Source organism: Phocoena phocoena, chromosome 15, assembly GCF_963924675.1.
Source record: "Phocoena phocoena chromosome 15, mPhoPho1.1, whole genome shotgun sequence".
Classification (NCBI taxonomy): domain Eukaryota; kingdom Metazoa; phylum Chordata; class Mammalia; order Artiodactyla; family Phocoenidae; genus Phocoena; species Phocoena phocoena.
The window spans coordinates 29,207,946-29,229,308 of NC_089233.1; the positions used below are offsets into that span (position 1 = coordinate 29,207,946).

At 51.9% G+C, this 21,363-nt stretch overlaps 1 protein-coding gene across 1 annotated transcript in view; it reads right to left on the reverse strand.

Annotated features, from left to right (window-relative positions):
* The window catches only part of CLEC16A (C-type lectin domain containing 16A), a 207,076-nt gene that overhangs the window by 105,585 nt on the left and 80,128 nt on the right, over positions 1-21,363 (reverse strand). Inside the window, exons 13-17 of the mRNA XM_065892543.1 lie at positions 15,983-16,105; positions 12,133-12,242; positions 11,308-11,352; positions 8,650-8,700; positions 5,119-5,247 (exon numbers count right to left, since the gene is read on the reverse strand). Of these exons, the coding sequence (XP_065748615.1) occupies positions 5,119-5,247; positions 8,650-8,700; positions 11,308-11,352; positions 12,133-12,242; positions 15,983-16,105 (458 nt within the window). The remainder of the gene's footprint in view (positions 1-5,118; positions 5,248-8,649; positions 8,701-11,307; positions 11,353-12,132; positions 12,243-15,982; positions 16,106-21,363) is intronic.

A 21,363-nucleotide genomic window follows, 5' to 3' on the forward strand; every position in this document is an offset into this window, starting at 1 on the left:
GTGGATCCCCCGAGCCTGGGCTGGAGCTCTGGAAATGGAGTGCCCACCACCCCGATCACAGGGTGGGAGATAGTGGAGGGGACACCTTGAGCCCCAGAGCAATGCTTGGTCCGAGCCCTCTCTCCTGCTGCCCTTGCCGGGTGTACAAGCTGATGAGTTCAGGCGACAGTCACTCAAGTTAGGAGCCCACCGAGGCCGTGGAAGTCAGTCATTCTTAAAAGAGTGCTGAAGCAGTTTAAAGTGGGCACAGCCCTTCGGGAAAGCAATTTGGCAATATGTAGAGTCACACAAAAAAATATTCATACCCTTTGAACCAGAAATTCCACTTCTGGGAACTTATCCTAAAGAAATAAGCCAAAAGAAAGGAAACACTGTATTTGTGAAGCTGCTCATTACAGTTTAGTTGAAAATAATGTAATACTGGGAGCAACCAAAATGTCCACCAGCAGGAAAACGCCTGAGTAAATTATGGCAAAAGTCACCAGATGAACTTTTTATGCAGCAGTAAGAAATTAGGCTTATTAAAACTGTATCACAGTATGAAAAACTTCTTGCTCCACAATGGAGAGAGAAAAGCAGCGAGGATGAATGCAAGTCCATGGGTCCATACCCACGCAACCATGAAAAGATGTGTTTGCAAACAAAAATGGGAGAAGATACACAAAATGTATTGTTTGTTTAGGGTGATGAAAGCACAGGAAATTCTTTCCCCCTACTTTTGAAACTTCATGAGATGTTATTGTATTTTCTTTAATGTGTAATATATATCCAAAGAGTAAAAGAAAAATAGCCTATTTCCTCAATGTCAATAGCGATAAACACAAAAACTGTTTGTGGTTTTACGAGGGAACAGGGACACAGAACGTACGGAGGGACAAATAAAACTTCATGCAAATATCTTTATTTCATGATGGCTTCCATGGTTACTCCATAAAGATGGCTACCTAGTGTAAAAGTGATAGCTAGTGGGAAGCAGCTGCATAGCACAGGGAGATCAGCTCGGTGCTTTGTGACCACCTAGAAGGGTGGGATAGGGAGGGTGGGAGGGAGGCGCAAGAGGGAGGGGATATGGGGATATATGTATATGTATAGCTGATTCCCTTTGTTATACAGAAAAAACTAACACACCATTGCAAAGCAAATATACTCCAATAAAGATGTTAAAAAAAAAAAAAAGATGGCTAGTGGCTTAAATTCAGTTTTGGGTTTCACCAGAAAGTCCTCTCCCTAACTCTCTTTTCTCTAGCATTAAGCTTCAGTAGGTTTAGATCATTAAAAGACTCTGTTTCTTTCCCACTCAAGATGCTAGAATGCTCTACCACTCTTCAGGCACCTCACAGCTGCTCTCTCCCATTTACTCTGGGCAAGACCTGACAGGCAGGACACATGAGGAACCTGAGGCTCAGGGAGGTTAAGTAACTTGCTCAAGGTCACACAGCTGAAGTTGGGATTGAACCTTGGTTGGTCTGTGAGCCTGTGTTCTTTCTTAACCTCTTCTCTCAACTGCCCTTCCATGTGGGGTGGGTCCAGCTCAAGTCCAAGGTTCTGCATGCATGTCCTCATCAGATCCTGTGACCTCATTTCAACATGAATTTCCCTTCTTAGCTGGGATGGCTCAGTGGCACTCTTGCTATTTTGGTCTTATTTTGTATTATTTGTTTTCTGTCTATTCTTGCATCTAGCACAGTGCCTAGAAAATGCTTGATAAATAGGATGATAGGATAAATGGTGTAACTTGCAAAAGGCAAGAGGGAAAACATGACTTTATTGCCAGATGTCTCCCCGCGGTCTGCAAGGCTCTGACCCTCCTCTCCTAACCCCTTCCCTCGCTCCGCTCCAGTCACCCTGCTCCCTGGACATGCCTTACTCTTCTGCATCCGCAGCCTTTGCACTTACTGCTCCCTCTGTCTGGAAAGTGCCTCCTTTACATCTTTGCCTGGCTGGCTCCTTCTCACTCTCTAGGTCTCTGCTCAGATGTCACCTTGGCCGAGCAGCTTCCCCTGATCACTCTCTCCAAAGCAGTGCCCCCTCTTTCCTTCAGAGCCCTCACTGCAGCCTGGTATCACACTTGTTCATAAACTTCGCCTCTCTCCACGCGATGAGAGGCCCCGAGTGGGGCCGCATGCCCTACTCACTCCTGCACCCTCAGGAGTCCAGCGGCTCTTTGACGAACGTACGAAGGAATGATTTACCAGTTAGGGTGGTTTGAACTACTTTGACAAATCCTTAAGGAAAATAAAGGGTGGGATTTCTGAAAAGGGTCAGCCTCCTAAAAGTTAGAAAAGCCTATACTCGGCAGAAGGAAAAAAGAAAGGGAAGGAAAACCTTTGAATCCAACAGGACGAAATGGAATGTTCTCTGGATACAAGCAAAGAACATGAAACAAACCACATAAGCCCTCAATTGCTTGCTAAACCATACACTTCCTTTAGCTCAAATTCAAAGCACACTGCTGTGTTCTGATGCTTGAAATGGGCCGAGGAGCTAAGCTTCTGGAGGATTCCAGACAGCTGCCTTGCATCAGGAACTGGACTGGGGCGAAGGGTCAAAATTCCCCTTCAGAAATGGATCCTGGAAGTCACAAACGGAAGCTTCTCTCAGGTGGATGGCTCTGCCTTGAGATGGCCAGCCCCCTTTCATCTCATCCTTCCACCTTCTCCCTGGCTCTAAACCCACGGATGCTGGGACTTGATAGCTGCTTTTATAAACTCACCGGACAGACGAAGGCCAAACAAGCGACCCCAGGGAAGCCCAGACGTCCCAGGGGCTCTGCCTGTGCTTCAGTTAGCAGTTTGGGCCATGCAGCCCATCTGGGGCAAGGGAGGCGTGCAGCACGGTCCTGGGAACTTGAACTAAGAGAGATGTGAGGGCAAGGGAGGAAGAACCCCAGCCTCAGGCACCTACGGGCCTTTGTGTTTCTGCCTTACTGCTGAGTCCTCCTGAGGACGCTGGCAGGGCAGGCACTGCTGCTTTCTGGGTGAGGAGACAGTGGCTCAGAAGGGAGCAGGAGCCCCAAAGCCCAAGCAACCTTCCCTCTGCCATACGCCTCACCCCTGAATTTCTCCTGTGGATCAAGATCGTTTGCCCCAAGCCAGCAGGACATGATGCCAGGAACCAGCCAACAAGGCCAAGGTCCTCGCTGGGCTCCAAAGCCTCTGGGAACTGCCTCCTTCAGCTCCTCCCAGCCCCATCACTTCCCACGTAGCCTCCCTCACGGTGGGCTCCGGCCACAGTCCCCTCTTTGTCGGCGGTGCTGGAATGTGCCACGTCTTTCTGGGCCTTTGCCTCCCCCAGCTGCCCAGCCCTTCCCCACAGTCTTGGCTCAAGGACCAGCCCTCTGTGCTGCTCTACCTCCTTCCCCGGGTAGGATTAGGGACCTGACCCCATGTTCCTTTAGAAACGGCCTTGGCCCATGGACTGGCACTGCCTCTTCCCACCTCGCCCTCTAGACTCTGATTCCTTGAGGAGTGGGGCTAATAAACACAATGAAGGCGTCAGTGGCAGGCAGCGGGTCAGAATGGCCACGCTGCCTAGGTTGAATTCTGGCTCTGCTACTTATTAGCTGGGGGACCTTGAGCAAATCACTTGACCTCTTCGTGCCTCAGTTTATCCCTCTGCAAGATGGGGATAATACTAGCGCCAACCTTCTAGGGTGGTTGTAGAATTACGTGAGGAAATTCATATAAAGAACTGATATGAATGATCTGCTTTATCACACAGGCTATGAGCTCATATGACTGTTAAGGAAACGTGACGGACCGTGGACTGAAAAGAAGGCAGGATGCAACGCAGAGCAGTAGCTCTCAACGTTCACAATCTTCTGGACCTTCTGGCTCAGGGTCCAAGGAGGACCTGGCGACGGGGTCCTCTCTGGTCTGGGGATACGATAGCTTGACTGGGTGTGTTGCCATTACCCTGCTTGGGAGCATCTCTTAGGCCAACCAAAGGTTAAGGGTGAGCGTGTCCACTCCATGAAGGAGTGCAGATATGACATGCATTTGTCAGAACCAATCCCCCCGTAAAAGCCGATGCCAAGGATGCCCAGTGCAAACACTGCCACCCGCAAACAATCGTGTGCCCGGCCATGGGGCCCATAGCCCTGGCTGGCAGCACAAGGAAGGAAGGTGTCACTGGCCTGGAGAGAGGGTGGGTCCTGCGATGAGGGCTGTGGGTTTGGTCAGACAGCAGGGAATGTGGATTGACTGCAGACACGGGTCCAACTTCCTCTGTGACCCACCCCCACCCGGCCAGGCATCTGAGGCAAAATCACCAGCAGGAAGGCCATGGAATCCTCTTGCTGTAGGCGGATCCAGCAAGTTAATCCCGCTCCTTAAAATCTAAAGGTTAAAACACTTCTGCCACTCTGGCTACACTTGGATTAACTCAGAGGAAGATGCGGCCTGATAACGGGAGCTGAGTGCAATGAATTCCTCTAATTTATCCACTAACCGCCACATCTCCAGGGAACGATTTTCTAGGAAAAGGTTATGGTGCTTTCTAAGAAAGAAACTGATCTTACCAGGGAGATAAAATACCCTGAACAGCCCTAGGAGACTGCTTCAGAAAAAAAGTGCTGATAACGGAAGCGCACACTGCAGCTGGGTTCTGAGAACTAATCTCTTCACACACCTCTCCTGCAGGCCAGCGAGAATCACAATTGCATTTGCGTGTGCCTCGTCCCCAAGATCCCTCAGATACCTTAACACCACGCCATCTCTGGGGGACCCGGCCTCACGGGGCTGATTTCACAGCAGCCTCACCTGCACTATGTCGACTCCTCACCCACCATGCTCCTTCGCAGAAGCCTGGCCCCGCTTCCTCTTTCAGAGCTCTGGGGTTGGGGCCAGCTCCGTGCCAGCGAAGGCAGCCTGCCTGCCACCAACACTGACATCCGGCATCCGTGGCCAGATACGATGGAATTTCAATCTCTGCTTTAACAAAGAGCAGTGCGCCTGGGGAAGTTAGGTCTGGTGGCGGGGTGCGAGGGAGGAGCTCTGGCTCTTCTGAAGGCGTGTTTGAAGGCAAGTCTGGATGTGGTCGGGAACCCTCCTCCCCCCGCTCCGGAGGTGCTCCTGGAAGGCAGCAGCCAAGGAGAGGCTGAGTCCAGCGCCCACTCACCCGCCGGGTCTTCTCCACGTCACCACATGGCAGCCGCTTCACAAAGTCAATGCCCGTCAGCGGCGTGCCCGTAGGGGGTAGCAGGATGGAGGCGTCCATCATGAGATATTCCACATTCATGGGCTTCATCTAGAAGACAGACATCGAAGGGAAGCTCACTGAAGGGAGGAAGGTGCTGGGGCAGGTGACACTGGCCTCTCACCTCCATCTGCACATATTAAAGAGCACATCAACCGAGATTCAGACTGAGTGAAGCCTCGAGGCAGCCAGATGCTGAGATGTGAGAGATGTGCCTTGTTGTTTTTGAAGTTGCAGATGTCCCCTCACCTGCAGTGACAGCTCAGACACTCTGGAGAAGCTGCCTCCCTGCTGTGAAAAGCTCTTCTTTCTCACCCTCTTGTTCCCCTCCCCGCAGCAGGGAGAGGGGCCTCAGTAAGGAGGCCAGCCCTTTACGGTGGTCCCTTTAGGGTGGTCTGCCCTGTGTGCGGAAGCCTGACTGCTGCCCGCCTCCACCGCTGGCACTTCCAATACGATGACAGCAGATGTAGCGACGTGGCTCCCGTTTAAGGGGACCTGACTGTGAGGCAGGCAGAGAACTAGCGGCTTTGCGCGTAGGCCCTGTCCAAGCCTCCCAACAACCCCAGCAGGAAGGCTGCTGAACTTACCGAGAAAACGGAGGCTTGGGGAAGCCGAGGAATGGATGTGGGCGCACTCAGCCGGCTGGTGGCAGAACCATGACACGGACCCAGGCCTGCCCGGCTCCAGACCCACTATGATTTCCACAACACAACCCGCATTCCCCCTTCCTTCCTTGCCCCCCTGGCTTCTTACCTGGGGTAACAGAACCAAGTCACTTATTAAGCACCTACTACTCGCCAGGCCCCCGCAGGGCTCACCTCCTACTGGGCGGGTGCCGGGGCTGTCCCATACTACGGAGGGGATTGCTGAGCTCGGAGGGAGGGCGCGTGCCCACAGCCACTGGGCCAGAGGGGCAGAGCTGTCTGCCTCCTTCCACACCGCCTCCAGGAAGCCTTCTCCGATTACCAAGACACATGCTAACATCACCTCCCCTCCTGGAACTTTGTTGCGTCAGTACTGACCCCTTAATTGCACGTGTTGTTGGACACTGACACTTCATTTACCATCATAAAGGAATGACCTTTCACAAAGGTAAATATTCTATAGAATTCATTTTACTCCTTTAAGCATCGTGAGCTTTTTCGTGTCTCTTTTAGAAAGTGGGCTTCAATCATATCACAGTTTTTTCCCTCCTGTAACATAAAGCTGACTAAACAAGGCAGAGCTGTGGAGAGGGTCCGGCCGTCCAGAGACCTGGTGAACAGGGAGCCCCTTCGCACGTGCTGCCTACCTTCTTATTTTGGACCCGTGAAGCCTTCCTCCAAAGGGCTGAGGTCTACCGTCGCTATTCCTTTACGCCAGAGTGGGGGTGGCAGAGCCCTGTCTCCGGGGCACCTGGGGTTCCAGCCTTCCCGCAGGGCCTTCCAGGCCTGCCTTCGGCTCCCTCGCAGCTCCCTCCTCTCCACCACTCCGCTCTCAACCACCTCCGACAAGCCCCCTCTAGGACTCCTGCCCATTATGCCTCTGCATGAAGCAAGAGGTGACAGGAGAAACAGTGAAGGGTCAGAAGTGAAGGCCTGGCTTTGGCAGCACCCGAGAGGCTGTCCCAACTTCGCTGAGCTTAGTGCTGATTTCCTTAAGTCTGAGCTAACAACTCAGATACGGGTGCTGGGTATACGTCAGCTGTTCCTTCCCTAGAGTGCCAGGCTTTGTGCAAAACATGCAATAAATGTGTCACTGAGACAAACAAACAAAACCCAGGAAGCTCCCTAGGGCAGGAGGGAGGGGAACCGAATATCCGTGGTGCTGAACCTCTATAGGGGGCAGCCCTTAGGTATTTCACAACCAGCCTGGAAAGCTGTGTGGTCTGGGCCCCATTTTACAGATGGAAAAATCCAGGCTCAGAAGTAAGCAACCCGCTCAGGGTTCCAGTTAGTAAGTAGCAAAAGCAGAAACTGTGCAGGGGTTTAGGAGCCCAAGCTTTACTGTGCTGTCAAGTGACACACGAGCCTTATGTTTCCAAACAAGAAGCCAAACCTCTGGAGAATTACGTTGTGGAAGGGGACGTCATGGGCATAACATAAGACAGCAGCTGACCACTGACTCCACTCCACTCCAATTCCTGGTCCAAAGAGTAGAAGACTGAGACACTCTTTGGGGGGGGTCGAGGGGATAATGGGGTGTGGCCATCAAAGGTGTGAGGCGCACACGGGCGGCTCACATAGCACCGAGAGGAGGCCTGGTCACTGCTGGGGCATTTCTGGAGGTGAATTATACCAATTTACGCTTTTCCCTTGAAAAGGCTCTGCGAGGCCTCAGATGTGCCGTGAGCGAGGATGTGGTGAGGGCCCAGCCATCCAGACGCCCAGAGACGGGCCAGGGAGCCAGGGAGCCATACAGCACACGCTGTCTTTTTCTTTTTGACATTTTAAACCCTTGGGTTTATTGTAAAGTTCCCGAATCACTTCACTCTTTTGTCCGTGAAAAGGGCGATTTATCATCTAGTTACTGAGTGTCAACTAAGGGGCAGGTGCTGGGGACGCAGAGGCGAATGAACAAAACAGAGCAACCTGCAATCTTCTGCAAGACAGGGGAGACCCCGGGCTGGCACTGCAGGTTCAAGGAAAAGCCAGGTGCGGGGCATTCTGGTGGCACAGAGAACAAGACAGGGGAGACCCCGGGCTGGCACTGCAGGTTCAAGGAAAAGCCAGGTGCGGGGCATTCTGGTGGCACAGAGAACAAGACAGGGGAGACCCCGGGCTGGCACTGCAGGTTCAAGGAAAAGCCAGGTGCGGGGCATTCTGGTGGCACAGAGAACAAGACAGGGGAGACCCCGGGCTGGCACTGCAGGTTCAAGGAAAAGCCAGGTGCGGGGACATTCTGGTGGCACAGAGAACAAGACAGGGGAGACCCCGGGCTGGCACTGCAGGTTCAAGGAAAAGCCAGGTGCGGGGCATTCTGGTGGCACAGAGAAGAAGGAGGCAGCGCAATATGCAGAGCAGGGCAGGACACTGGGAGGTGACGGCTCTGCTCCTCGATGGCTGGGCACACGTGGGCACCTCCCTCAAGCTCTCTGACTCTTATTTCCTTATCGGCAAAAGCAGGATAATGATAGCAGTGACTCCCATCAGGCTGACGTGGGGATTAAGAGATTTCACATGTACGACATGCTGTACACACCTGACACGGACTCACCTGACACGGACTAAGTCCTCAATCAAATACTATTCATGTCAAAGTGAATCTTTCTGAACCATCTTATGACTCACCCCAACTTAGGGGGAGTGAATGTCATCTGAAGTTTCACTGGTGGGGATCAAAAGGCACTGTTTTCAATGCACTTCCCCACCAGTCTCTGTCATTTGGATGGAAAGCTCCTAATGAGACGAGTTCTCCCCTGGTTCGGCAGGACAAGCTTTGCATACCCACAAGCGCGTCTGGCCCCTCACTCACCGTCATGCTCCTGTACTCATCTTCAAACATGTCCAAAAAGATTTCTTCTCCCTAAAAAGAAAGGAAGGAAAGAGAAGGTTATGCACATTTTTTCCCCATAAACAACAAAGTATTATAAACTCCAGTTTCAGGCTTTTGGGGCCATCTGTTTCTTATTAGCGAGTTCTGGTAAATCACCAGGAAGTGAAATACACACGTGAATAAGAACACACACACCCAAAAGAAAGCCCAAATATCAAATGGAACCTCAACGTTTTTCTCCTTTTTTTCAAGCATGTGTAGTTAGATTTCTAGTGTCAAGGCAGTTAATTAAAAACAACAAAAATAACTTCATATATAATTAAAATATAAAAAGGGTTAACGTTTCAAGTATTTAAGGCCATCTGCTTGCTGAGAATGGTTGGAGAAAAGAAGAATCTCAGTTAAGTTGTCATGTTAAAGCTATGAGGATCCACACCTCTGAAAGGAAGAGTATGATTAAATATGCTTAACTCTAAAATTATACGGCTTGTTCCATTTGTTTTTGAGGTGCGCCTTTGGGGTTTTGGAGTTCCTGCAGCCCTGATGACTCTGCCCCGGAGGTCCCTCCCAGAACAGGGTGGTGGGGAGGAATTGGCTGTGAGACACATAGACCAGGGGCCAATCTCAGCCGTACCTCTTGGAGCCTCTCTTTGTTTCACCGCAAGACTGGGATGAGAGCCCACGTCTGTGCAATAGGAAGACAAAATGAGTTGATGCACACAAGTCATTATGACCACCCTGGATAGGCCTGCAGCGGGGGAGGGCAGGGGAGACTTGGCTGAGCGTGTCAGGGCTGTTAGACCTGGCCTGTCTCCTAAGCGCCCTCCCCGCCCCCCCCCACCCCACACACAGTTGGGGGTGGGAAAAGCAATAGGTCCTCTATATGTTTTTCCAGTGATCAGAACCACAGGTAAACTTGAAAGTTCTTGTGTGGTGTGAGAACCATGCAATAACCACAGAAATAGCAACCCTTGAGAATATCCATAAGCTTGTGAGACACTGTACTTAGGGTGCAAACCTTTTAGGATACAAGAGAGAAAAATGTGGGTTGGGAGAAGGGAGCTGCAATTCAAATACAGTTCTCCTTTTGTCAGTGAGAAGGAAAAATCCTCTGGGAAGATGCCTACCTATATGTCTTCCTGTTTTTGCAATCCAGAAGCTTTTTGGGGGCCAGGGTGGGGGTGGGGGGCAGGGGAATAAACTAAGAGCAGTTATACCGGAAAGAGCTTCAAAGATGCCTCTGCCGAGGACTCGTATCCTCACTTCAAGGCCAAGTGTGGTTTGGGCCGGTCTAAGGGGAGACTGGGATTTCTGCCCCGGTGCGTGGGGCCCACGGTGGTGCCACCCTCGTCTGGGCATGTCCACCGTACTGCAGCTGCTGCGTGGCGTCATCTGATCGCGGCAAGGTACACTTCCAGATTACATGACCTGGTTTTATCTCAACGAACACTGACAATAATGGGCGGTGGCTTAAAAAGCTTCTTACAAAGAAAAACATTCCCGTTCATATGTGTATCTAGTTCACAGCTAAACTGCTGTGACTACAAACAATGAATAACAGCGCAAGTGAATGAGAAGAGGGCGCGGCCGACGCCTTTCCTCCTCCAGGGAGGATCTCTTCATCAGCCAGAGTACAAGGGGAAACCACCACTCACTGGATCTGGAGAGATCTGATGTGGAGGCCAAAGAGTCAGAAACTAAGACTGCTTGGCATATGGATTATCCACTGTTGCTGACAAGTGATGAGCCTTGCCTAAGGCTATATTCTGCCTTAAGAAAAGAGGTAAGCAAAACCATCACAATGCAGTATCTTAAAACGAATCATCTGGAAACTGAAGACAGATCTACAAGTTTTGCAAATACTTTAAGTTATGGTGGTCCTTGACCAGCTCTCACTACATTCAGGATAAATGTTTGGAGCCTGTGTGTGCAAACGGGCACACTTCATTTTATTGCACTTTGCTTTACTGCTTCACAGATACTGAATTTCTTTTACAAATTGAAAGTCCATGGCAACCCTGTGTTGTCAGATGACAGTTAGCATGTTTTAGCAATAAAGTATTTTTAATTAAGGTATGTACTCTTTTTTTAGACACCATGCTATCACACACTTAGCAGACCACAGTACAGTGTAAGCCTAACTTTGATTAGCGCTGGGAAACCAAAACGTTTGCGTGACTCTCTTTATTGTGACATTTGCTCTATTGTGGTGATCTGGAACCAAACCCACAGTATCTCTGAGGTCTGCCTGTACATGTATATAAATAATACGCATGCATATAATTTATAAACTCATATGTAATTCAGTAATTTTGTATGTATAAGCACATGTAATTCATGAACACATAAGTTCATATGTATTATTTAGTCATATGACTATCTGTATATAATGTAAACTCATCAATAAGCAAATTCATATATAATTGATAAATAAACAGTCCCATACTAGGGGTGAGTCCTCAAAAGTTGCTGATACAAGAGCATGGACAGAAAAGTGCAGAGACCACTGCTCCGGAGAGGATGAAATTGAACATTTTTACTCAGGACCCATAGGGTGTAAGAAATCACTGAAGACGCTACAGTCTTGACTTATACGACACACACACACACTGCTGTACCCGAGTTCCGGCAGTTTACCTTATAGAAATGCCGCACCAGGTGGACACTTTCTTCTCGGGCTCCCTGTTAAAAGAGAGGGAGGGTGTGAGGGGGCAGGTCTCATGGAGGCAAGTGAGTTGGGTAAATCACAAATTCTAAAGTCTGAGTCTATATAAGACAGACGCTGGGCTAATAATCTTAATCTATAAAGTGGTTCTTCGTAAGGGGGTGGGGGAGAAGGAGCTCAAAATAAAAATGGGCAAAGGACAGACGATTCAATGTGATGACATGGAAAGCTGTTGATACACAGTTACATGAGAGAAACGGGTTCTACAACATGGCCTTGATAACTCTGTTTTTATAAAAAGAAAAATTCACTTGTAAACGTGTGTGTGAGTGTATGTGGTATCTGGAAAGACACACACCGAAGTGTCAACTATCATTACCTTTTACCTCTTTGTAGTTTCTAAACTTTCTAAAATAAACATGGAAAATAAGAGGGAAGACAATGAAAGCTATTTAAAACAATGAATGAACATAGTAGCACGATAAACCATAAATAAATAAATGTGTATCTGTACACATATAAAACTTTCATAATATAAAAAGAAAAAAATCCCGGAGACAAATACAGAGCCAAATACAAGAGAACTACTAAAACTCACTAGTAAGTGGGCTTCTCGGGCCCATCTCAGTGGAAGGGCAGGTCCGTGGGAGCAAGTGGGTACAGGGGGCGGCAGGGGTCTGGGGCCCAGCTTCCTCGCAGTGGTGCTGCGGACCGGGCTGCGGTCTGGATGCAGCAGCTTCCCTCGACCTCCTCCTACCCTCCCCTGGGGCACGGGTGCTGGAGGAAGGGGGCCTCACCTCCAGGCAGGCCAGGTGTACGTCCTTTATGATACAGCCCGTGCTGGTCACGACTTGCTGCTTTAGGAGCAGGCAGCTCAGCTCCAGCGTCGCCAACCGGATCTTGCCATCTGCAGAGCACACCGGGGTCAGCCGCGCGTACCCCGGGCTGCATGCCCTCACAGGCAGTCTCTTGCCTTCCTGACTTGGAGGTCAGCTGACAGGTCCCCCGACATCCAGTGGGGGTACAGAGGGAGCCCCCATGTGCCAACCTCCTTCCCAATCAATTACAATTGAATGTTCTCATCAAAACCGCCTGTACCAAATGCTACCCAAAGTCCCCTTATAGGGGGAGAGGAGGGAGGAAAAATGGGTAACTACTTATTATTGAAGGCCTAGAAAGTGGCCATCTGCGGTCACTTTGCTTGTCCAGCATTCCTTCCCTTTCTTCAGGGACAAGCACCCCCAGTTTCCCTTGGAGATCCACCAGCCCTGCTCTCGGTCATGTGATTTGGGTGGAGCTGGTCCTGCTTCCCCTGTCCCAGGGGTGGGCACATCCCCCAGGCTGGTCAGGGCCATCCAGCCCCCTGGTCACAGTGACTGGGTAGGGGGTGAGCAAGGGAGCCAGTCACAGTCAGTAAGGCTCAGTTCCACAACTTACTGGAACCACCGGGCTCAAGACCCTCTCCTCGTGCTGGGCTGCGGAGAGGACAGGGACAGCGGTGGGGCCCTGATGGCCCAAGCACTATAGTCCGCAGTGGTCACCTCACCAGCGTGTTCTACAAACTGAGCCCTGAGTCCTCCCTTCCACCAGGCTGCCCAGCGTCTCTGCTACAGCAAGTCTAGAGCCCAACAGAGACAGGTGGCGGGAGCTGCAGGCAGTCATCTGGCCAAGGCAGAAGGCCACAGAGCCCAAAGACAGGCTTGAAAACATTGTTTGAGCCCCGGATTCGGCTGTGCCTCAAGCCAGGGCCCAACAGACTTGAAGTCATGCAAGCCAACAGTCTTGTTTGTTTGTTTGTATTGTCTCAGCGAGTCTCAGCTGGGTTTCTGTCAACTGCAACCAAGTTCTGACTGACACAACCTGCTGTCCTGCTGTGAGCCAGGCATGGTCTGGGTGCTTTAGAGACGCTCCCTCAAGGAGTCTCTCTAAAACCCCACTGCAATGGGTTCTCTAAAGGCTGAGGTTTAGAAAAGTGAAGTGGCTTGTCCCAAGTCTCACCCTGGGCTGTGGTGGACTCCGGGTGCACTGAATGCCAAAACCCACATCTGGCATCATCCCTAGAAAGCACCCGTGACCGCCTGACTGAAGGGCATTCTGCTCTTAGCAAACTCCCCCTGAGTCTTTAATCTCATTTCTGGGGAGAGGCCTCCATGTGGAAGGAGGGGCCAGGAGAGGGGGGAGTTTCTAGGCCACATCTCCGAGGTCTTGGAAACAACAGGGACCAGGATGGACCACTGGGGAAAAACTCAAGGCAGACACACCGCTGCACACCTCCCTGGCTGGCCCTTAACACTGCGCGCACGCGTGCATGCGTGTGTGTGTGTGTGTGTGTGTGTGTGTGTGTGTGTGTGTTAGGGCAGGGGTGGGGGTAGGGCAGCAAACAGGTGAGAAGAGGGAATCTGTTTGCCCAAAAATGAACTGGTTACATACGAGCAAAACCAGGCCTTCCTAAGCACGACACAACTCCAGGGGCCACCCGGGCAGAGGCTGGTTAGTCTCAGCTCGGCCGTTCTCCCCGTCCCAGCCCCACCACCACTTCTGCACCGCGGCCCAGGCCCGGCAGTGTCCCCCCACCCGCCCCCCGCCCTCCTCCAAGTTCAGAAGTTCTCCGGAGCACAGTCTCACTCCCGCTTGCCCCTCCACGGAGCTGCGCTGTGGGCCAAGGTCAGAAACACCCCTCCTGCTGCCTCCAGGCAAGCGGATGGTGATTTTCCACCAAGACCCTTCTTCCTTTGCAAGTTCCTGCCAAGTTGCTGACTATTCCTCCTGCTGGTCCATCTCTCCAGGGGAACAGAGGGAGCAGCAAACTCCTGAGGCCTCATAGAAGCTTCCAGATTGTCCCTCTGAGCTGCCCCAACCTCTTCTCTTCAGAAATACACCGTCCTCAGGGGGCCTGCCGATCCTCCCCACCGTGGACGCTCCTCCCCAGCACCCAGGCCACGCTCTACCTTCCCCATCACCGAGGCTCGTCCAGCTACACAGCTCCTGCCAACCGGTCTGGGGCCACCATCCTCAGGAACGTGCTCCGCCTCCCCCAACTAGACCTCCCGTGGAAACTGACTCCAGCGAGCGCCCCTTGGTCCTGAGCCACCCACATCTTTCTTGCCACCCAGGACACCTTCCTCCTGGCCCTCCCCCTCCCATGTGGGGCCTGGCCCAGGCTCTGGAGCTGGCTCCCCCTCTATATCACCTTCAGAGATCGGTAGTGGCCCAGAGCTCAGTCCTACACACGCCTCTCTCCTCTCCTGTGACTAAAACCATCTGTGAGGGCTTCCCTGGTGGCGCAGTGGTTGAGAGTCCGCCTGCCGATGCAGGGGACACGGGTTCGTACCCCGGTCCGGGAAGATCCCACATGCCAAGGAGCGACTAGGCCCGTGAGCCATGGCCACTGAGCCTGCGCATCCGGAGCCTGTGCTCCGCAACGTGAGAGGCCATAACAATGAGAGGCCCGCATACCGCAAAAAAAACAAAACAACAAAAAACCCCATCTGTGAGCCCCACAGTGTTAGTTCTGGCCCTGACCCCACACTGAGGTCTAGATTCCATAGACCCCCAGCCGTGGCTCCTGGAGTACAGGATCCACGTCTGTCCCCTACTTCCTATACCCTCGTCCCTCGCATACAGAGGCTGGCACGCAGGAGGCACTCAATAAACATTTGTTGAGTTTACTGATACCCTTTAGGCCCTGGACCTGGTTCTCCAAGCCCCTGCACTCACTCCGCAGCGGTCACACTGTGCTTCTGGCCACCTCCCCCCTTGACTCTGAGGTCCTCATCTGCAGTCCCAACCCTGGACGCCTGCCCTTCTCCTGAGCCTGACTGGGGCCACCCCCTGGACTGCTCCTGATCACTCAGCCCAGCGGTTCTCTCTCCACCAGGCTGCATCTCCGTCCGGCCCTTCCCTGCGCACTCACTCACGCCCCGATGGCCTCTCTGCCTGCCTTGCAATTAGGGTTTCTCAGCCTCAGCACCATTGACATTTGGGGCCAGATAATCCTTTGCTGTGGGGGCCTGTCCTGTGCACTGTAGGATGTTTACCAGCATCCTGGCCTCTGCTTACCAGATGCCAGTAGCAACCCCTCCCCAAGTTGTGACCACCAAAAATGTCCCTGGACATTGACAGATGTCCCCTGGGGACAAAGCTGCCCCCAGCTGAGAACCACTGTGCTAGTTCATTCCACTTGCTCTTTCTAGCCCCTAATGTGGTTAAAGGTCGGTGCTGGCCAAGACCTCAGAACTAGGCTGACACGTGCCAGACACTGGGCACTTCTCGTATTATCAATCTTCCCCCTCACTCATACTCTCAGCCTAGTTCATGCTCAAATGTGGCCTTGGGCCACCCCAAGAGGAGGGTTGCAGACACAGGCAAAACTGACCAAAGCAGGGTTGAGTATGTAAGGAGAAGAAAGAGAGGGTCTGGCACAAACACCATGGGGGAAGGAAAGAGGAGGAGACCTCGAGACGAAGACACAGCCGGACGGGAGGGGTCCGGGTGGCCCAGGACATGGGGGTATGTGGCAGGGGAATGGCTGAGGTCTGCCTGGATTCCCAGCAGGGCCAGATCTAGAAGCCAGGGCTCCTGGTGCCAGTGTGGGGCCTGGTCCCCGTAACTCTACCAACCCTGGGAACCGCCTGCACGCCCGGGCACCTGGCTGGGCTGCGTTGTTCATGATCCTGATGAGTCTTTCCGCCAGTAGGTGGTTGTAGGTCGTCTTCTCGGCCGCAGTGGGCACCGGCAGCTGGATCCGCTCGAGTTTCTCAGGATCCATGCCTGGAACGGAGGGAAGGGGCCGGCTGTAAGCGCAGCTGCCATACCGAGTGCCCTCCGTGTCCTGAAAGGCCCCTTCGAGCGGGTCTTCCTCAACCTCGGCCGTCCACGGTCCGTCTTTGTGATTCCTGCCATGACCGGGTGCTGCCTGTACTATGACTCACCTCAGAGTTTTCTGGAACTGGAACTTAAGTAAATATATTAAAACATATATTTTCTTTTCTTTTCTTTTCTTTTTTTGGCCACGCCGCTCAGCTTGAGGGACCTTAGCTCCCGACCAGAGATTGAACCCAGGCCCTCGGCAGTGAAAGCGCCGAGTCCTAACCACTGGACCACCAGGGAATTCCCTAAAACATACATTTTCTAACACTACTTGCAAACGGGAAATCAGCATGGCTGCAACACCAACAGCAACAAGGTTTTTACATTTCAGCCAAAGACTGTTGACTGGCTACTCACTGTGGCCCGAGGCCTGCTCTGAATTAGGAAGGGCGATCGGCAGGTACGTGAAAGGTGCTGAGGTTACACTAGCCCAACTGTGACATGCTCCTGGGCACAGTCAGAGGAGCGGGAAGGGGGTGGGAAAAGGAGAAACTCTGGCACTGTGGGGTTTGCTGCCGTTTCGGGGCTGGTCTGCCCACCCCCCGGGGACATCCCTGTGTGAGACCCGTCCCACAATGGGGGAAACAGACCAGACAGAAAGGAACCTACAGTCGTGCCCACCAATTGCATCTCCTGCTCTTAACACCAAACTGGAGAGCTGGGACCCCGCGTGGGAGACACAGAGGCGGCAGCCCCGTGCTGGGCTCACAGAAAGGCGCAAGAGCGGATCTATGGGGCTACGTTTAAGGGGCAGAGGAATCACTTTTCCTCCAGGGAAATCTAACAGCATTTCAATGACGAAGATGAGATGGGGGTGGGGGTGGGGTGGGGGGCTTGGGAAAGGAGAGAGGGCGCACTCAGAGTCTAAGTGAACCGAGCATCACTTTTCCTAAAGCAGGACCTGGGGGCCAGGGCGACAGGACGACCCCGCTGGGGTCACTTCGCCAGGCCAGGTGTGAGACGGGCAGTGCTCCAAATCCCTCTCCTCTCGCCAAGCCCAGCTCTGGAAAACTAGGCTTGCAGAAAAGCTCGCAGAAACAAACATTTCACTTGCTCCACGCCTGGGGAGCTGGAAGGATTGTTTGTGCCTGAAGCACGTCTTTTCCTGTTATTCTACAAAAGGGGGGATGGTGGCACTTCTGGGAACTCTTGAAATACGGCCCCTTGAGTACTAGATGATGCTTCATTTAGAACCCTGACAAAATACTGGAGGATAGCAGTGAGGAGCTGATTGGATTCTAAGTAACTCCCACACTCACACGTTGACATAATAAAGCATAACAATATATCTTGCGCTACTGAATTCCTTCCAACTCCAAACCGGAGGCTAAGTCATGCCAAGGAGATGACACGGGTGGAGGCAGCCCGAGGGCTGGAGGTAAGCAGGTCCCCCTCTCACACCGCACCAATGTGGCTTCATCCAAAAATTTGATTGTGATGAAAATTTGATTTGTGGATTCTGTATCACGTTTTGATGCTAAATGCCTAACTCTGAAGCATTCTGGTTTATTAAATGGCAAGAAGGACATCAACTGAATCTTTCTACCATTTGCTTTTTTCCAGAAATGTCAACACCGTGTGAATCTCTCTCTACCCTTTCGTTCTTGGCCCTCTGGGAGCTGTAAGCAGCAGTTTTGGGGAAAACAATGGCTCCCCGGCCTGCCCGGCACATCACCCACTTCCATGACCCCCAACCCGTCATCCCACTTCAAAGAAGACGGAGCCAGCTTTTGGCTCCCCCGGGAACGCAGCGGCAGCCGTGAGGGCCTGGGAGGCAGACTCGGAGCAGCTCTTGAATTTCCACGGCGAGTTCCCTTTTTTGTCTCTTGCCTATTACTGCCCTGACTCCCTTAGAATTTGTCAAAAATGAGGAAATCTGTGGCAAAATCTTCTCTCAACAGGAAGAAAAACCTGCCAAGGTTATCCTGACCTTCCTCGGCTGGTAGCTCCACCCTCTGTGAAGCGGCGGAACCAGGGGGACTGAAAAACCTCAAGACATCACAGGACCAGATTCCAATGCAACCTCTTCCTCTAGTGAGGAAATTAAGGCCCAGAGATGTTAAGTCACGTCCCCAAGGTCACAGACCACGTTAGAGGCACAGTTAGAACTAGGTTGATTCCGGAGATGGACAGGATCCAGCTGGGGAGGGGGTGGCACCCCCTGTGTGGTGAGCTGACCACAGCAACAGTTTGAGAGGGGACTGCCCTCTGGTCTGACAAAAGCAACCGCCCACCCCGCAAGGCCTCCTCATGCCCTTGGGCCCGTTCTCTCCCAGGGTTCTTGCTGCTCTGTGGCCGGGATGGAAGGGGAAAGAGCCAGGTGCCAGGTGCTGGAAGAATTTTGTTTTGATACTTACCTCTTGGACTCTCAGCCTCCTTACATGTTTAATGGGAATAATTACAGAAACTGCCCGTCCCAGGGTTGCTGTCAGGACGCAGTAAGAAGCAGCACTTGGTCACGTTCAATAGTTACCTGTCGTTACCTTGCACTGATGGGAATTTTTACTCTGAACGTGGCTTAATGTAGTTCTATATCAGCTGTGTTATAAGAGGAAAGAAAGAATGAAAGAACAAAAGGACAGAAAGGAAAACAAGCTAACCAAAGCTAACGTCAAACTATTCTAGAAGGTCCAAAGAAGGCATGCTGAACTGTCTGCGGGGAGTGCAGGGGACGAGCAGCTAGGTTGGATTCTGAAGGATGAGCTGCTCAGGGACTACCAGGACTTGCCAGGCCAAGGGGCAGGGCAGGGAGTATGGTAGAGCTCGGGGAGAGTGGGATCGGGGCTTTGGGTGGAAGTGATGAGGCAGAAGCTAGGGGAGGGACAGACATGGCTTGGATGCCAGGACCCCTGGAGGGCAGCTAGCAGGTGACATGATCTGGTTGTCATGGCCAACTCTAGAGCAGCCTCCATCCCCCTGGCCACTCAAGGTGATCTCCCTGCTTCCAGCACTTTCCCAAAACAGACTCCATGTTGCAATGCATCCTATGTGCAGTAGATTTTACCACCAACCAAGGGGAGGCAGAGAGCAGGGTCCATTCCACACAACACATGGCAAAACTTTGTAAAGAACCCCTCTGGGCATCTCCACTCTTTCCCCAAAGTTCCTGCTCGGCCAGGTGCCTCATTCCCTCCCCGTCTCTTTTTCCCACCACTGTCTCTAAGACATTCTTCTGGGTCCAAACAAAACAGTGGCTCACAGCTGTGAATGAACAAGGTCAGTGTGACAATATGACAATGATATGCATGTGAAAGGGAAACGGCACATGTGCAGGTGGATGGATGGACAGGCAGACAGACAGACATAGACACACACACACACACACACACACACACACACACACACACACACACACACAGGTTTCCAGTCACTGAGATGCAGGTTTTGTTGCAAACCCGATCGAGTTCCTTCGCCAGCCATTTCCCTCTGACTGAAATAAACACTGTAGATAATATACTGTCCTATTTGCTTCAACCCCCTAAGTGCCGAGTGACAAATTCCAGAGAAACCCAGATGCACTTCACATGGTCCGGGAAGCCGCGCTCGCACGTCCAGATTCCAGCAGACCACATGCTTCCTCGTTCCCTCCCCACTGGGGTCAGATCCCGCTCTGCCCCAGTGAGTCAGAACGGGTCTCCCTTGTCATCACTCCCACCCTACAAGCACTGGGCTGCGGACTGGTGGGGGCCAAACTCCCAGCTAACTAATTCAAAGAATCCCAAATAGAAGGGAAGGGTGTGGCTCCGTGATGTCAGTAACCAGCTCCTAAGCTTCCCCTCTGGGTTCTAGATTCTTCCTCCTTAGTGGAAACCCTCATTCAGGACAAGGGTAGAACAGACCCAGACCAAAGCTACATAAAAAGAAGTAGACAGACAAACCTGCATAAAGAGACCACAATAGTGCCAGGTAAAAATAATAGTCAAAAATTTTTTTTCTTGGACTTCCCTGGTGGTGCAGGTTAAGAATCCTCCTGCCAATGCAGGGGACATGGGTTTCAGCCCTGGTCCGGGAAGATCCCACATGCCGCGGAGCAACTAAGCCTGTGTGCCACAACTACTGAGTCTGTGCTCTAGGGCCTGCGAGCCACAACTACTGAGCCCATGTGCCACAAGAACTGAAGCCCGCGTGCCTAGAGCCCACGCTCCACAACCAGAAGCCCGCACACTGCAACGAAGAGTGGCCCCCGCTCACCGCAACTAGAGAAAGCCTGCACGCAGCAATGAAGCCAAAAATAAATAAATTAATTAAAAAAAATTTTTTTTTTTCTTTCTTTTGGTCTCCTTTGCTGGAATCACACAAGCATTGCCAGCTTTGGAAGACTATAGACCAACTATTTCGAAAGCTAACCAGATGTTGGGCCAATTTCCAATGTACTTCCAGTTCTGATTATGTGTCAGTCGAGATCCAAAATGATATTTTGCCAACTCTCCGCATAGCAAAAGCCTCCCTTTATTATCCTGTTACCTTTCAACCTTTCCCATACCTCTCATCCATGTTCCAGTAACTTCTGAGCAAGACAAAAAAAGCAAAAAGCCCAAGATTCCTCTTGTGTAAACAATGATAAATGGAGGGGGCAGGGAGTAGAAGGGTTAGTGGGTGGAGCAGGGGAACCTTTAGGAAGACAAAGCTGCAAAACTCACCCCCTTTCCCCTTCCCCTGGGCCAGGGCCCTGTGGACCCGACAAAGGAGAGAGGGCTGCATCTGCTATTACAGATAGGAACCAGCCTTCATCACAGGGCCCGACCGAATCACAGCGAGAGCCTTCCTCCAACCGGTCAACCCTTTCCACTGTGCGATATTCATTTCGGTGCAGCATCTAATCTATTATGATTTACTGGAAAGCCCGAGCTAACATTTGGTTTTTATTAACATTGCTTTTATGTTAAAATTGTCTTATGATGGAAAATCTATCAGAAAGAGACCATTTCATTAGGGGCCCTGCTTAGAGGGCACGGATCTGGAAAAGAGAGGCTGAAGGTTAAGTGCAGCTAACCGCCTACTGCCTAACCAAAACAGCACCCACCCACCCGCCGCCGCCGCCGCCGCCGCCGTCACCAAACGCAGACCTGTGCTTGCAGGCCAGACTGGAGCATAAACCAAGCGGCAGCTCCTCCTGCTAGGCAGTTTCCCCTGGGGGTACCCCAGGCACCTGGGCCTCA